Here is a 16,619-nt window from a genome sequence, read left to right on the forward strand (position 1 = left end):
GACCTGAGTGCATTATTTTTATGACCTATGTCTTTATTATGTGTGGGAAAATGCTGGTTCAAAAGACTTCCACTGGTCCTTTACCTTCCAGAACTTCTAATATGTTTTACTCTAGGATGTAGAATTTTAACAAGGAACTTGAGATAAAAATCTGGCAGCCAACCATACCCTACTGAGAAGTCCTTTCAATATTCCTTCTCTTCAAGACTCTCCTAATTTCCAAGTGCCCCAGTTCTGCCATGGGAGCTACCTGTGAACACGACCAGTGCTCGGGCTGCCAGAACAAAGCCTGGTGGGATCACAGAGAGCAAAACCCTTGCAGGGCCAGAGGAGATTAGCAGTGGCAGATATGACAGTCAGGATCTTTTTAAGATGAACTCCAGCTGGGCTCACACTCCACACACAGAACACATTAAGCATTCGAAACCCAGAATGAGCAAAGGTAGGAAAAACTGAGATGGCCATTCCCAAAACTGGAAACCTTCAGCATTTCCGTTTTTTGGTAATGTTTAATAAGAATGGAATTGTGATGCAGTGTGAGTAATTAATACACAGAGTCTCTTAAGTCATGCTTAGAGAAGTGGAGCTTGTGGGAGAGGCAGCATGTATTGGTATCCTTCTGTTGCATTGGAGGAACAGAGGGAATTTTATAAGATTGACAACATAGTAATTTTCTTTTTTTTTTTTTTATTTTTTAACTTAGTTTTGTTTGGATATCTGATGTTCAGCCAGGATCACAAGCTGGAAGTAATATGTACTTAGCTGTTAAATTGCAATTCCTTGTTTCCTTCCATGAATAATCTCTTTCAGAAGTTCTGAAAACCTCTTTCCTAGAACTCTCTGAATTCCATGGTTTCACCCAAAGTCTTAAACTTAAAAGGCCACTGTAGCAAAAGTGACATGGACAAGCTAACTTGAGCATCAGGACCAAACCGTATGCAGGATGAGACAAGAAAGCCTCCATCATCTCATCTTGGAGGAGACAGGGACTATTCACCTGCCATTCCCCACAACACTGTTAAATTTATATAACTTGTAACTGCGCTTACACTGTGCCATTCTCCCCAAAATCTGCATGATTCTTTTTCCAGGAGAGGAAGTACTGCCCCACCCACCCACGAGCATCCTCTGCCCATGTTCCCTGGATTCTTCCCCTTGCCTCTTCTCTCATGCTGAGTTCCCTGGCAGAGACCCTCTTGCTGAGCTTTACCCAGCAGCAGAACTCCCTTGCCAGCTCAAAGTTCCCACCTCGTATCAAAGTTCATTTCTTTACTGCCCCTTTGTGTCACAGGATCCCTCTTTTCCTCAGCCACACACTTGCTCCTCTCCCTTCGTGCTCCTCAGTAGCTCCATTTCTTCCAAGCCCCGGGTGTTGCATTCAAATGAGGGTACATTTCTGGGTGGCTTGTATTTTGGGAAGTAGCTGTTTCTCCCAGCTGTGATTCCTGTCTATGATCCCATTCTTGTGAAATGCTCCTGGAACTTCTTAGCACAAGACTCGATCTAAAAATAAGGCATGTTTTCCAGCAAAACAAAACCGAAACACAACCAGGTTGCTTTAAAGTGCTGTAAAAAAATAATTCACCAGGAATTTTGTGGCTCTTAGGATCCCTTTTTTAGTGAAATGTAAAAAGCTTGCCTACATGAGAACCAGAAGTAAATTTAAAAATGCCACCTAGACTTCCTAGCTAACAGTCAGTCTTGAAGATAACATTTTTCCAAACCTGAAAACCTAGAATTTTTTTTTTTTTCAAATCTGAAAGGAGAAAAGTTCCTGCCAGCCTTTCTCACCACAGTAGAAGCGACCTGATTTTTAGCTTCCATTTAAGCTGGAGGGCATTGCAAGAATTTTATAACTTTGAAAAGTTATTGCGTGTTACTGAAATGCCTACATATGTGTTTTAATACCTGTTTTAAGGCACTCTGGTTAGAAAAGATTGGCCTTAAGCAATATAAGCAGATGACCAGTTTCCTAGTTCCTCCTTGTGCCTTGGCACAGGAAAGGAAAACACTTCCTCTTCCTTCTGAGGGCCCCAGACTTCCTGTGCCATCTATTTATACAATTGTTGTAATGAACCCCAAGTTAACCACTTCCTCTCCTGGCTTAGCATAGGCTTTACATCTTTTAAATCTCTTTTTATTTTATGTCTTTATACTCCATTTGCAACTTCTCCTAAAGGTGTGTTCAGAGCTGCTCCTCACCAAACCTGTGTTTGTCGAGGTGTTCTCTTGGCCAGGTGGCAAAGGAAGATTAGGTTGTCTCAGCCATACAAAAACCTGTTGAAAAGTCCAGGTGGTTGAATTTGGAAAGGGGATCCCAAGATTTAACCAAAGACTAGTGATTAAAGGCTTTAGTCGTGTCTGCTCTCATGAAATGAACAGCCTGGAAGCCTATTCAGCAGGAAGACAAGAGCAAGTTGTAGCTAGTGGTGTTCAACCATTGTACAGTAAGGATAGAGAGGATTGGAGGGATTGATAACTGGAAGGACCTGCAGAACTGAGGGCAGGGTCTGGAGGACAGGAGACACCGAGACATCCTGGGGGAAAGGGGGCTCACAGCCAAAAGGGCCAGAGTCCAAAGTGAAAATCGTGGTTTGGGATGCAGCTGAAATGGCTGGGCTGGTCACGGTCAGCTTGAGCTGTCTCCTTCAAGGATGCAGCAGGATGTGAATAAAGGCAGCTGGCAGATGTGCAGAGAGATTCTCGTGATTCCAGGATTAGGGGTGGCAGAAGGCCTTGCAGGTCTCCCCCCAGCATCCCCGTTTCCCCAGCAGAAGCAGGATTGGATGCTGGCTATGAGGATTGCCTGGGTACCCTGCACTGCAGCACTTCCAGAGACATGGACACACTCTCTGTGTAGCCCAACTTTACTGTCTCTGCCTGGCAAAGCTGTCTGAGCTCTATCTTAACCTCTTCTGCTGCAAAGCCTCCCCCACCCCTGCTGTCCCTTGGGGACTTGCAGCATGTCTGGTTGCCATCTTCTTTATAAGAGAATTTCAAACTTGTAAGACTGCTGCTGTGCCATCTCCAGGCTGCCCCTTTGCCAGACCATGCCAGTCCCTTTCTTCTGAGCTTTCCTTGCAAATCCCATTTTCCAACTCTTCGGCTTTCCTTGGAATTTTTCCTTGGGTTTCTGTATGGTATTTTTACATGTTCCATAAGAATTGGTGCCCCAAGCTGCACAGAACAGTCCAGCTAAAGTCTTATGGCAGGAAGTACAGTGGAGGAGTTTCTTTTTGCATCTTGTATGACACTCCCATTAACAGATCTTAGAGGGACTTGTGCTTCAGATGCAGCTTCCCACTGTAAAATTGCTTCTCACTGTCTGATTCACTATTCCACAGATTCCTTTGTACGATCCTGCTGGTTTGTGGGCTGTTCCCTAAATTGTATCTGTTCACTAGGTGTTCCCTTTCCGTGTGTTGTGGCTGCCATCAGCACAAAGCTGAGGTACCAGCAGGGATGCTGCAGGAATCCCCCTGGAACTGGGCCTGCCCTCCACACCACTCTGGTGTCCTGGGAGACCTGGGAGCACGTTTCTGGGATGTGGGGTGTTGCCGTGGAGATGACACTTGCCATCCACATTTATAATGACCTGAAACAATTCACTCTGTAATTAAAACGAGATCTGTGCTGCGATAACCCCAAGGAAATAGTTACTTACTGGAGGCGGGCAGGGGGGCGGGAAGTGGATTTCATTGTTGGCTCTGCTGGGGTGGCTCCAGCTCCCCCTGCGCTGCCCCGTCCTGCTCTGCTTTGCTCACAGGGCCTGTTCTGCCTCTGCTTCCCGGCTCAAAGTCCAGAACAAGTTTGTGTAAAGTCTAGGCTGCATTATTCCTCGCTCTTGTCATCCAGAGCTGTTGTCTTCAGGACGTTTGTTCAGTGTTCCCTCAATCCAGTTTTTGGAATTGTGCTCTGCAACTACCTGTGAACTGACTCAATGCCACTATTTTACTATCCACCACCACTTTTCCTTCCCACCTCTAAGCCTTTGCCACAGGTTCAAGTGTGAAGAAAGCAGATGTCCCTGCTTTCCTTGCTTGCTGGCAGAGACCAGCCTTCAGGTGGGTCATCCAGCAACCCGAGCTCTGGTGGCAACATTACTGAACCAGGTTTTCTGTGTTCAGCTGATGCTACTCAGGCATCATCCCTGCAAAACTGGCTGGGAACACCCCACAGCCTGGGTGATGGTCCTACTGCTCTGTAGGCTGGGAGCAAAGCGTCAGGCTGTTGGATTTGGAGGGGCTCACGTGGCACAGGTGGTATCCGAGCACCTCGTGGCTGTGTGTCGAACAATGTCAGTGTCGTCTGGCACACAGGCTTTGTTCCCATCCCTCCCCCAAGGGGAGAAGCAAGTGCAACAGGGTCTTACTTTTACTGTCCTCTCTCCCATTTCAAACAATGTGCAGTTTTTGCTGTACCTCTCTGCAGAGGGAGGCAGTGCAAAGCACAGTGCCGTGCTCTCTTTGGGGGAGTGGGGAAATCTGGGGTGTGCTTGGAGCTGGGAGGAGCTCATTTCATAGTGCAGGCAAAAGGCAGAGAGGATTGTTGGGTACTGCTTTGTGCTGGAGGGGCGCAGCCCTTCCCACACACTTCCTCTGTGAGGTCCCTGCAAATAATGATGCAGAAGAAAATGAGTGAGAATAATCCAGCAATTTTGCTTTCAGACTCTCATGATGGCCAAGCTGATGTGTAGCGAGGCGGTGCCGCCGCTGTGGCCTTTGTGGTGCGGGGAAGGACCTCGAGCTCCCCCACCCCACTGAGCAGGTGCTGAGCAGGTTTGAGGTTCCCCATCCTTCCCCCTCTGCTTGGTCATGGCTGGTCAGAGCTCCTGACCCTGCTGGTTCCCCATTTTCTTATTCCAGCTCTCGCTGTCTCTGTGTAGTTCTTCGGGACATGGCCTCAGTTCTTTGCTGAGTTCTGTCTCAAAATATGAAATGCAGTCCTTTATTTTGCTTGTGCCATGGAGAGTTGGTCCTTTTTATCCTGAGTGGACTTAGGGAAGGTGGGCTTTCAGAGGAGCTGGCACTGCTGGGTTGCAGGCTGCCTCTCTTTGGGAAGGAGCATCTGGGTACAGATGCATGCAGATCCCAGCTCCTCGACATGGCCACAAATTCCAGTTACCCTTGAGAGAGGAGATTATAGGCTTCATCAAGAAAGGTGGTTGGAGGTGGTGGGCCAAGCTAGCAGGGTAGAAAGGGTGCATAGCAGCAGGGCCTCTCTGCTCATGTGTGCACCCAGCCAGCCTGCACGAGAGCTGGGGCCTGTGGGGGATTTGGGCTGCACCACAGGCTTGGGTCCACTCCTGAAATGCAAGGAGTTAGAGGAAGGAGGCCTGTTGCAAAATGCTCCTTCTTCTGGTTACCACAGAGACCAGCACAGTTTCAGAGACTGAACTATCCTTGGTAGCAAAAAGTGCTAACTCAGCTTTTCCTCCCACTTCCATCAGGGCTCTGTTTGGCCTTAGAAGAGCCGTGCAGGGCACTGCGGCTTCTTGCAGGTGCCCTGGGAAAGCAGGAGGTGAGGGGCAGGACAAGGCAGTGTTGGGAGGGATGTGGTGAGATGGGGTGTTGTGGGGACAGTCACCAGTCAGGGGAGATCTGGGGAAGCAGGCAGACAGGGAGGTAGTGAGGTAAAGTGAAGTAGGAGTGTGAAGACGACTTTGGAAAGAGAGGGAGCAGAGTAGGCTGCAGTAATTCAAGAGGTGAGAGAGAGCCCCGATGGCAAAGTTTTCCTCCTACAAGGATGCACGTGACAAACCCTGACCCTGCTTACCCTTGGTGTTTTTTAGGGTATGTGTGTGCTCTGATGGGGCTGATGCCTTTCTCTGGGTATTCTTTGGGGTAGCTTAGGGCAAAGCAAACCATCACAAGCCTTGTCTCTCATGAGCTCCAGCCCGTCTACAAGTGCTGTAGGTGGACAGAAGGCAGCCCAGGAAGGTTAATCTGGAGGATTAACACCCATGGGCTGAGCATGGGTGTTGCCATCCTCCTGTCAGTGCTGCCAGCAGTGTGCTCTAGGCTGCTGGCAGGGCTGCTGGGCACACCTGCGTAAATAACACAAAAGTGGGCATTTGGGAGCACAGGAAGGTGCTGCAGGGGAGGGGAACAGAGAACTGGCTGAACTATTCCAGGTCTGTTCCAGCTGGGAACTTCAGGATCCTTTGCTATGGCAGATTAGAGCAAAGTGCTGTTTCTCCCTTGATGATCTTCCCTGATTCCCAGCTTTCATGCTTGGCAACAAGAAGCAGAAAAATCTGGGAGGAACCAGAGACTACTTGCATTAATTGGTGTAAATGAGAAGTCATTCTGATTGTGCTGAGTCTGTGCCACTCTAGCAGAGCAGGATTTGGCCTTGTGCTTGTACAGTCATGTGAAGTTTTAACCAGCAATTTGTTTCAACTCCTCTGGACTCACCAAAATATAATCCAGTATTTGCCCAGGCATTGCCTTCATGGGTTTTTTTCCCAGTGTATGAGAATCTTGCTAAAGACAGGAACATTTTTGTGTGAGACAGAAAAGGAGACTGTACAGGCAGAGCTCTCAGAAACATCATTCACATTTGTTATGAAATGTGTCTTCCTGACCCTTTAAAGACAAGCAGGTGTAGTTAAAAATGAAAGGTGTTTTTGATGGCAGGCCTGAGGGCACTGACGGCTTCAAAGACTGAAAGCACTGTCCTAATTTCTGGCCTGAGATTTTATTTATTCCTTAGGAAAAATTAAAAAGAAATCTTGTTGCTGCTAGGACTCACCACAGACATTTCTCTGGGTTCCCCTTGCTGTAGTCTTTGTTTGCATTACTCCTGTTTAATCTCTTGGGTTTGCTACATTTGTCTTTTAAACAAAAAAGGTGAACACAAATGGCAAGTAAATAAGCTTGTTCAAAACTCTGCGTGTCTTAAGTTTTACAGGCAATAATTGCAATCCCAAAACAAATTTAAATACCCTGCCTTTTAGTCAGAAGCAGAATGTCTAAAGTGTGGCTGTGTAAGAAGTTACTTCTTCAAACTGGAGACAAAGCTTTAAAGTCACAGTTAAAGTTCAGCTGGCTCAGTGTCAGGCCTGGCACGTTCTGTCCTCCCCAGACCCTGAGCCTCAGCCCTTTAAACCTCATCCCAGCATTCCTGTACAGGATGGTACCATGTTTCATTTGAGCCTAGTTCTGAACCTTTGACACCTGAAGGGATCCAAATGTCTGCATCGAGCCATGTTTATCTTGCAATTTCACCAAAAATTCTTCCTGGATACCACGAAATATAACACAGTCCAGGGGTTTTGTTCTCAGTAAAGGAGGGAATGCAAAGATTAATCCAGGAGAATTCCTTGTTTTTAAAGTCTTCCTTTGCTGTGAAGCCAAGCACGCTGAGTCCAGTGAGAGAGCTCTTGCACTTGGCTTCAGTGATTCTTTGAGGTTGGTGTTTGTGCTGACTCTGGCTTGAACTGTGAGCGTATCTGTTTCTGTTTGTGCTGCAGGAGCTGTTCTGCTCAGCCTGTGCTCACATGGGCAGCGAGAGCAGGGCTGGCTCTCTCTGGACAGCACTAGTGGCTTTCTCTTCTCTCTGTGACTTTATCTTCTGTATTTCTGGCTAGGAAATCCCAGACCATGACTGCCTCTGTGTTTTGTTTCAGGCATCAGAGGGTGTTCCTGTGAAGTATTTCGAGAACTTGGAGGAACTGATAGAATTTTACAGGAAGGAGAACATGGGTCTGATATGGCACCTCAGATATCCAGTGCCACGGGAAGAGGAGGAGGCTGCAGATGAACTAGAGGAGGATGCTGGTAAGAGACCTGTGGGGTGACTTGGTGATGAAGACTCTCATCCTGAGACTAGAGATCTGCAGTGCAGGCAGGGGACCAGAGCATAAAATGGAGCAGAGCACAGAGAGGCCTGAGCTGGCAGGACGCTGAGTTGTGTGGTACCGGAGCATCAGTTCAGCTCACCTGAGGGAATACACTGAGACTCTCTGTAGAGTTATACTCTGTCTGGTGTGGGGTAGCTAATCTGTTGTTCCTCCCTGGTCTCAAGCTGGTTTATGTCCAGCCATGTCCCCTGCCTCTGCAACCCTCTCCCTGCACCGCACCCGTGAGGGCCCTGTCACAGCAGAGATGGGCCCCCCAGGCCTTGGAGCTCTTCTCTCTGCAGTGCCACACACCTGCAGCTGCCGAGGGTCTGGGGTCCTCTGAAACTCAGGCCCCCTCAAGTGCTCTGATCTAGGGGGCATTTCTGACAGTCAGAACCAGAGGGCACAGATCCAGCAGTGGCAGACAGTCTAACTCTGTGTACAGAGGCAGATGTAAGATGAAGAGATATGATTGGCATCATCCCAACTATTTTATATGAAATGTCATGTGTGTTCCTGACACTCGTTGGTCTTGGATTGTTCCTTGGATTTTGCCTGGATCATCCCTTGGATCTGTCATTGTTCTCCTGAGCCCCAGGGGAAGGTCATGCCCACAGAGCCATCCTTCCTGTTCTTTCTGACGTCTGTCTGGAAACGATGAGCACTGCAATAAAATTGTCTGAAGGACACAGTCCCTGGGACAGATGGACAGGCCTGTGCACTACAGCAGATCAACGTGTCTGTGTGCATTTATGTAACCCAATGCATATCTGACAGGAGCTGGAAGACTTTGGTGTGCCATCCTCCTGAAGAAACTGAACAACATTTTGCAAAGCTGCTCAGGAAAGATGTTCCTGGTTTTTGGCCAGCTGCACTGAGTCTCCAGGGCGGGGGAGGCAACTACAGCAAAAATAATACAGAGAGAGGCAAGCAGCAGGGAATGAAGTTCTAGCCAAGACTAAGAGCCTTCAAATGGAGAGAGATTATCACTGGGGCTGGGCTGCTCGTGTACAGAGTTGGATTTTGTTAAGGCACTTTGGTGCCATGGTGCTGGAGCCATGTAGGGCCTACAGATGTCTGACCATCTTAGATGTGGAACTGCAGAGGTGGAAGATGAGCACCCTGCAGATGCACCACCCAGCTGTGCCATGGCTCAGTGCTTTGGTGGCTCTATGAATCACAGCACTGCCCAGTAGTAGTGGATGAGTCCTGGGGACCTTTTTGTAATGCAAACTCCACCATTAGGAAACAACCAACCAAAACCTCACAACTCAAATGGCTACACATGGCAGGTGGGCCAAAGTGTTGGAGCAATTGGTATGAAAAGAGAGGTGACCATGTCTGGGATCAATGGAGATGAACCCACTCTTCTCCCAGGAGAGGGAGGTGTGTTGAGCAGCAGGATGACAGAGCAGGAAAACCCTTTGTTCTTCCAGCCCAGGACACAGGGCAGGATATTCAGCCCCTCTGCTGGATCATGGGGTCTATTTTTTCCATCTGTATTTCCTTACTTTAGCTGCTCACTTCTTTCCAGTTTCTGGTGCTCTTTCTATTACACCCCTCCATCCCTTCTGCCCCAGTAGCAGATCCCCATGATAATGGGAATGATATGGGTGAAGAACATCTGTGTTTTGTGAAATACTTAGAGTGTATATTCAACTCCATTGCTGTGCAGATGGGATGGCCAGGCTGGCTGGGACGGGGTTGCACTGCCAGGCACAGGCAGGTGCTGCCTGCACAAGAGGGCCAAGCCCGGCAGCTCGTCCCTCTGGTGGCACCCCACTGACACCCCTGGGAACAGGGCCAGGGCAGTGCCGAGCCCTGGGCTGTCCAGCTCTGACAGAGCCCTCAGAAGGGGTGGCTGCAGGGACTGTGGGGCTCTGCCCTGCCCGGGCTGAGGGGGATGAGGTCCCATGGCCATACCGGGATGACTGTGCCTTTCCCTTCTTCCTCTCCAGACCTGGTGCCCACACCTCCCATCCTGCCCCCACGCAACATCCTCATGGCACTGCCGGGTGGTGACACAAAGGAGGTCTCCTCTCTCCCTGAAAGCTCCAGAGTGGCAGATATTAATAAACTGTCCCTTTCCGAGACACTACTCCAGCGCCTGCAGTACCAGGACACGAGCAGGTGAGGATGGCAAGTCACAGGGCTGCAGGACCAGCCTTCAGCCCAGCCCTGTGCTCTCTGGGCCTCTGTGTTTGGGACAAATGAGAATGTATTTGATTGACTGAAATTACTCCTCATTTATACTACCGGTGACAGTGCATTGGCTGCTCTTTACAGTCCAGCTGTCATCTGGGAAAAACACTTTTCTGAAGTATTAAAATTTAAATTATTAAAAAATCAAAAGACTTTCTCCACTGAGCTGTAACTTTCTAATATAAAGGATGGTATATTAGCCATATGCCCAAACTACACATTGTGTTGGAAAGCACCAGCCAGTCTTCAGAAGGAATAAACTTGCGTGTGGATTTCCAGGTGCTCAGATTTACTGATCTGCCCCAACTATGGGTCTGACTCACACTGTCCCACATGCTGTGTCAAATCTGGACGTGCACTGAAGCCTTACAGGAAGCCACATGACATTTAATGACCAGATCTGCAAAGTGTAAAAATAAAACAAAAATGCCTTCAGAAGACATGTCTGTTGGCAGGGCAGTGGGAGGCTGTGAGCAAACAGTGGTCGTGTGCAGCAGCACAGGTTGTGTTGTGGTGGCCCAGTAGCAACTGACTGAGAGAAACCCAGTTTTGTTCAGCTGCCTCCACCATTTCATCTGCATCATCACAAGCAGCCAGATGGGACTTTCTGCACTTGTCAGGGCACGAGACAGCACAGCACATACAGTCTGCCTGGTTCACCCTTCCCTGAGGTGCTGGAGTCCGAGCACCACAGAGACAGGGAGGTGTACAGCTCTGTGGTCTCAGCCCCCCTAAGATTGCTTTGGATTGCTTGTAATAAAACCTTCAAAGTGGAACTTGGTGAGGTGAAAGGCAGTCTTCCTCTCCCCAGAGCTCCTGAGCTGCTGACACTGGTGATCTCACAGCAGCCTGGCTTCACCTACCGAGGCTGGGGATGCCACCATGGCTTTGGCAAAGCCAGGCATCAAAAGACTTGCCCTGGTGTGGCAGTTCAGGAGTAACAGAGGGTTTGGGGTGGGGAAGGAGGGCGAGGAGGAGGTGTCAGCAGTGGCAGGGGATCCATCGTCCCGTTCTGAGAATTGCACATTCACACTGAAATCCAAGGCAAACTGCTCCCCACCTGTGTGTGCTGGCAGTGGGAAGTTCAGAAAATTAAGAAAGCTCTTTGATTATTGGGAGTAGAGAGAAGAGCTGGCTTTTGACCTTACTGTTTCTTCACAGTGTCTCTGATGAGCATCTTAAACTCATCCAGGATTACCTGCGAGTTCACATCATCAGTGACTTCGAGATGGTGCAGACTGGCTCAAGCAACCTTCCTCAACTGAAGAAGCTGCTTACAGTTCTTTGCAAAGGACTCTTCAGGTAACTAGAAGCTGGTTTGCAAAGGATAATGCTGTAACACTGTAGTCTAACACAGGTTCCATGTGCATGCGTTCAGAACCCGTATTTCTGGCATAGGAAATTGGCTTGCCCTCAAAAACAGGATATTTAGATCTCATGACCTGTGATTCTGCTCCAAAGATATGAAATCTGTATAAATGACAAAGCTCTGACAGTGAAGTTTCCTTGTAGGTGCTTTCAGTCAGTGGAGTATTGTATTTTATGCTTTGTTTAGAAAAAACAAAACAAAAATGCACTGATTAACTGTATAATTTGGTAATGCATAAATCACACCCACAGAATTGTCAAGCACAAGTAATTTATGGAAACAAGCACATATTGGTCTATAACTAGGTTTTAAACACTGATTTTCCTTCCCACTAATGCACTATGAACTTGGAGTGATTCCACTGATGTTGGTGAAGTCCAGCTCAAATGAAAAAAGGAACAAGCCTAGACTCTAGACTCTACAAATTTTACCTTTCCTATTTATAGACCTTCCATGTCCCAAATAGAAAAACTCCAACAGGGAAGTAAAACCTTGCAGAGCTCTGTCTTTCTGTGGTGGAAGGAGGTGATTGCCCCCTTGCTGCCCATAAGCAAATGAGATCAGCCCACCCTTGTGCAGAGATCCTGCAGCACACGAGGGCACATCACTCCTATCCATGGCTTGCAATCCCCTTCTCTCTGGTGCATCAGCAGTGAGGCTGCTGGTGCTGCTGGCCTGCTCTTGCTCCCCTAGAAGCCAGGTGCCCACAGCCAGGCCCCTGGGAGGATGAGGGCAGGCTGTGTGAGGAGCTGCCCCTCTGTACCCTGCCTGGGGGTTTTGCTGCTCTCCCCCACAGAAGGGGAGACCCAGGTGGCTGACTAAGAGTAAACCTGAACAATGGAAACTAAACTCAAATGAACTCACAAGTGAGAGTCTTGTGTTACTGAAACACCTCCAGTGCTGCTGTTCTGAGGATGGCTGGATTCATCCATTTCCAGCTTCTTATTCTGCTTCAGCTTATCTGGGTTTCACAACCCTACTCCTCATAAATGCATCTGGAATGGCAAGGAAGGAGGTGCAACAGGTCTGTAATTCCTTCAACTGCCAGGGCACCTTTTACATTCCCAGATTTTCTGTAGGAGTTTTGGGGACTGGACTTTGTGAAGTGACATCCTATAACTATGCCCTTTGCAGTTTGGGTGTTATCCACGAGCAGGTGCACAACCCATTTCTGACCAAGGAGCTCAAGCAGAGCTGGGCCACAGCAGACCAGAGTGTGAAGTTTGTGAGCTCTTTAATCCCTGATGAGTTAAGCAAGGACTGGACCCCAGTGTGCATCAGAGACTGGGAAGGCTGGTTTAACTCTGCTGCAAGCTGCTGCTACCTCCTAGAGCTATCTGTGGCCAAGAGGTCAGGGCAGCCATGGCATATCTCCTTCTCAGAGCCTGGGGGACAACAGAGCAGCCACTCTTGTACTGAAAATGGAACAAAAGAGACTCATAAGGCTGATGGGTACCTTTGAGAGCCATTTGGTGCTAAAAGCAATTGGCATACAAGGAGTTCCTTGGCCAGGGGAATCCTCCAGCAGCTGGACAGCTGACTCATGGAGTGTGGGGACTACTCATGTGAATTGATTTGTTCGGCTTTAAGCAAAAAACACCAATAGTCACCTATTCAATCTGCTACTGTCCAAAGCAATTTGGTCAATTGCTGCTCTGCATGTTCTTGTTTGTTCTCCCTCACTGGATAATTTGCACAGAGAGCTTTTAAGGCAGGTTTTCAAGCACTTGTGACACCAGCACTTGTGCCACTGCATGTGGCTTCTGACACTTCAACAGAGATCACTAAATGTGTTTATACTGTCAAGAAAAGAAAACAAAAGGAGTTACAAGTGCCATTAAAACCACCCTGTGGTTTTGGTGACTTCAGATGCTCTTCCTCCTCCTCACACTTATCCTACAGGTTGCACTGTAAGCAGAGGGCAGTTTTCCCATGAGAAATCACTTCTGAGTTGCTTCAAACAGCTCCTGTTGTGTGTTTTCGAGAGACAGGCCTGCACAGACTGCACTTTTGGTCACAGTAAATATCCTTTCATTCTTCCCAAACTGAACTTGGCCCAGTGTTCCTGCAACTGCATGCAGTCTCCTGGGGCCTGGTTCCATGGCTGCAGAAATCAGTGGAAGTCTTGGCTCTGGGGCCAGAGACATTTGCAGTGACACTGGCCCTAGGGGATCCAGAACTGAATAGTGGTGTTGGAGGACTAAGATTAGCAGAACCAGACTCCTACAAGTGCCTTGTACTTCTCTGCGCCCCATGGTTCTTTCAGACTGAAATTTCACACATGAATGCTTAATTTAGGCCACTAATCACCCATGATTCAACACCAAGACAAATATCTGATCTTCAGACAGCGATACTTTCACTTTGGAGCACTTTCCCCAGCAAACAGGGAATAAAATCCAGTCCATTCAAATGTAGGAAAGTGAGGGAAATCATTAATATCCAGCGTTGACTAGACACAATGCAAGCATGCCAGCACTGCTCCCCAGCATTGCCTTCCTGCTGACCTGTGCTCCCTGGCTGCTCTTTCCCTGATGAGTCTCGTCATTATCGCCGCAGCTGCTGTGCCAAACTCACACGCAGCGTTTGACAAATGAGCATCCTGTGCAATCTAATGGGGAACTGCTCAGGGAACCTCATTGTTACCCAGGACTCTGCTCAGGATGAAAGGCTGGCCCTTCCACCCTCCTGCTGGGCTCGGCCCCTCTTTGTCATGGGAGATGAAATATTTGAGAATTAATTTCCTCTTTGCACGCTGTCCCCAGCACTGTCCCCAGCAGCCTGTGTCAGCCTCAGCAGCTACACAGGACCTGTGTTGAGCCGAGCTGCTCCCACTCCTGCAGTGTTCAGAGGCACCAAACTGCACTGGGCTGTGAGACATTTGGGTGCACTTTGATCTATGAGCTGGCATAGTTGGGTTGATGCTGGTTTTACACTGTGTCCTCAGGTTTGGCCAAGTCTGGGGTATCTTTTTGGGGCAAAAGTTAGAATCTCCAGAACAAACCCCAAGGAACAGCCAGTGTGGCCATGCAAGGGAAAGTCACTGCCTGAGTCACCTGCCTTGTTGGCAGTGTCACTACAGCAGCTGGGAAATGCTCCCATCACCCTCCCAGCAGCTCGGAGGGCATGTGGCGAGGGCAGGCCCAGTGTGACCGTGTGCCCACAGTCTCTGCTGTGCAGCTTTGTCCCAGTGCTCACCAACCCAGGGACCCTTAGAGCCAGAGCCTCAGACCTCTGCCATGTCTCTGTCCCCAGTGAGGCCTCTAGGACTCTGCCATCCCTGGAATCCATCCAGAAGGTGTTTGAGCAGCAGCTGCACCCCGGTGTCCACCAGCGCTCCCAGGTAAGGGGGCTGGTGGGTGGGAGGGGAGGAGGGGGCAGTGTGGCTGGAGCAGGGAGGGGCTGGGGGATCAGGTGCCACTTCTATTCTCCTCACTGCCTGGCTGCAGTGCAGGGGGCACACAGTGACTTATATCCCACATAGCCCCTTACGCCTGCCCCTCTTTCTGCCCCAGAGGAAGTGCCACCAGCTGCCTGAGGACTCCACCTCCCCACCCTCCCTCAGCTTGTGGGCTGGGACTGCACACTTCTTTTTCCATAAACTTCACTCCAGGATGTTTCACTGCCAAATCCTTCCTTCTCCCAAACCCACTTAAGTCCCCATGACCTTCCCCTCCCTACCAGAAAGCCAAAAGTCCAGGACTTCTGTGTGTTGAGCCCCAGAGCTGGTCATGCAAACCTGCCTCCCAGCAGCAAGGTGACCCCCTTGCATGGCCAGCTCCCTCTAACTTATGGAAAAGGCTTTTGGATTTGTCCTTCCATGCTCCCATACTTCTGCATGTTCAGCCACACTCCATGCTCTTGTGCTGCCCATTACAGGTCAGAGTGGCAGAGGTACAGGTGGTGCTCCTTGCTCTGTGTGTGGGGTGTTCCTGGGGCTGCACTCCAGGTCATATTCCAGGGGTTTGGAAATCACCCACCTCTCTTTTTCTTTTTGTTATTGTGCTGTGGTTTCAGATGCTTGGTGAAGCAAGTCCAGTCAATATTGTATTGAAACTCAACCAGCTGATTTCTTTGCTGTCTTCTATTGAAGAAAAGGTAGAGTTCTAAAGCTGTTTTATGTTGTCTTTCTGTCATCTTTTGCCTCTAGTTATGTTTCTTGTTCATTATCAGTGCAGTCCTCTGCTACACTAAGATTAGATTACTCTGATCTCATCGCTGTCAATGTAATGCAGAATCTCCAAATGCAATAAATTGCACATAAATTCTTTTACAGGTGAAAACACTGTTGATTGAAGGTCCTGATTCAACACACCGGCGCTCCCTTATTCCCCCTGTCACTTTTGAGGTAAATGTACTTCTTTAACGATGCTGATCATAATGTGCAAGGACAGTAACACAGATTTATGTTGGTATCTCAGTTCCTGGGAACTTTGCTGTGCTGCCACAGAGATAACAGCTATTCTTGGATGCTGTTTAGCACCATGCAAAAGCTTAAGAGATGTCTAGTGAGACTGGCATAATGATATGTGTCCAGGAATTCAGGGAAGTGTTGCATTTGTAATAAGTGTTACTGAAGCATAGATCGCTCACAAGAAACCTCTCTGTCTTCCAACAGGTGAAAGCTGACTCCCTAGGGATTTTCTCAAAAATACAACTCAAGGTTGATGTGGAAATGGGAAAACTGATTATCAAGAGATCTAAGGATGGTCCAGAAGACAAGTTTTATACCCACAAGAAAAGTAAGATGCTTAAGGTCACAAATGCTGGACTGGACTCTGGGTCTCCGGGATGATGGGGAACCTTTGGCTCCACTTGGGACAAGGTTTGGCCCAGAGGGCAGGGATTTCTGCTAGGTCCTGGGTGTTGTACAAGGCTCTAGTCAGGCTAGACAGAGACCAGGGAGTCATGACTGGGATAACCAGCTTTCACAAATTGTTTTAGACCCTGCTTTCTGGTCTAAATGAAGACACTAGGACTACAGGGGAGCAGGTTTTGGTAGAAGATTCCCCACAGAGCTGGTTGCAATAGACCCATTTTTCTACTGAAAAGCAATGTCACTTGAAGAAAGACATTCTGCAGGAACATACTGACTTCTCTGATGATTTTTGATGGTAAAAAGCCAAACACTCAGTTTCAGTAACATTTTTCACTGAATCTCTCTTGATTTTTTTTGTATGTAAATCAGTATGTGCCCTGATGAGC

At 48.5% G+C, this 16,619-nt stretch overlaps 1 protein-coding gene across 2 annotated transcripts in view; it reads left to right on the forward strand.

Moving 5' to 3' along the window:
• Window positions 1-16,619, forward strand: part of INPP5D (inositol polyphosphate-5-phosphatase D) — a 52,830-nt gene that overhangs the window by 19,203 nt on the left and 17,008 nt on the right. Inside the window, exons 4-10 of one of the 2 annotated variants that reach the window (XM_027661942.1) lie at window positions 7,631-7,781; window positions 9,802-9,973; window positions 11,207-11,347; window positions 14,670-14,757; window positions 15,432-15,512; window positions 15,691-15,762; window positions 16,033-16,156. In XM_027661942.1, the coding sequence (XP_027517743.1) occupies window positions 7,631-7,781; window positions 9,802-9,973; window positions 11,207-11,347; window positions 14,670-14,757; window positions 15,432-15,512; window positions 15,691-15,762; window positions 16,033-16,156 (829 nt within the window). Of the gene's footprint in view, window positions 1-7,630; window positions 7,782-9,801; window positions 9,974-10,717; window positions 10,826-11,206; window positions 11,348-14,669; window positions 14,758-15,431; window positions 15,513-15,690; window positions 15,763-16,032; window positions 16,157-16,619 lie in introns of those variants that run through there. The other variant, XM_027661943.1, reaches the window with a different exon arrangement.

This window comes from Corapipo altera, unplaced genomic scaffold (assembly GCF_003945725.1).
Source record: "Corapipo altera isolate COAL_440 unplaced genomic scaffold, ASM394572v1 175, whole genome shotgun sequence".
Lineage (NCBI taxonomy): Eukaryota > Metazoa > Chordata > Aves > Passeriformes > Pipridae > Corapipo > Corapipo altera.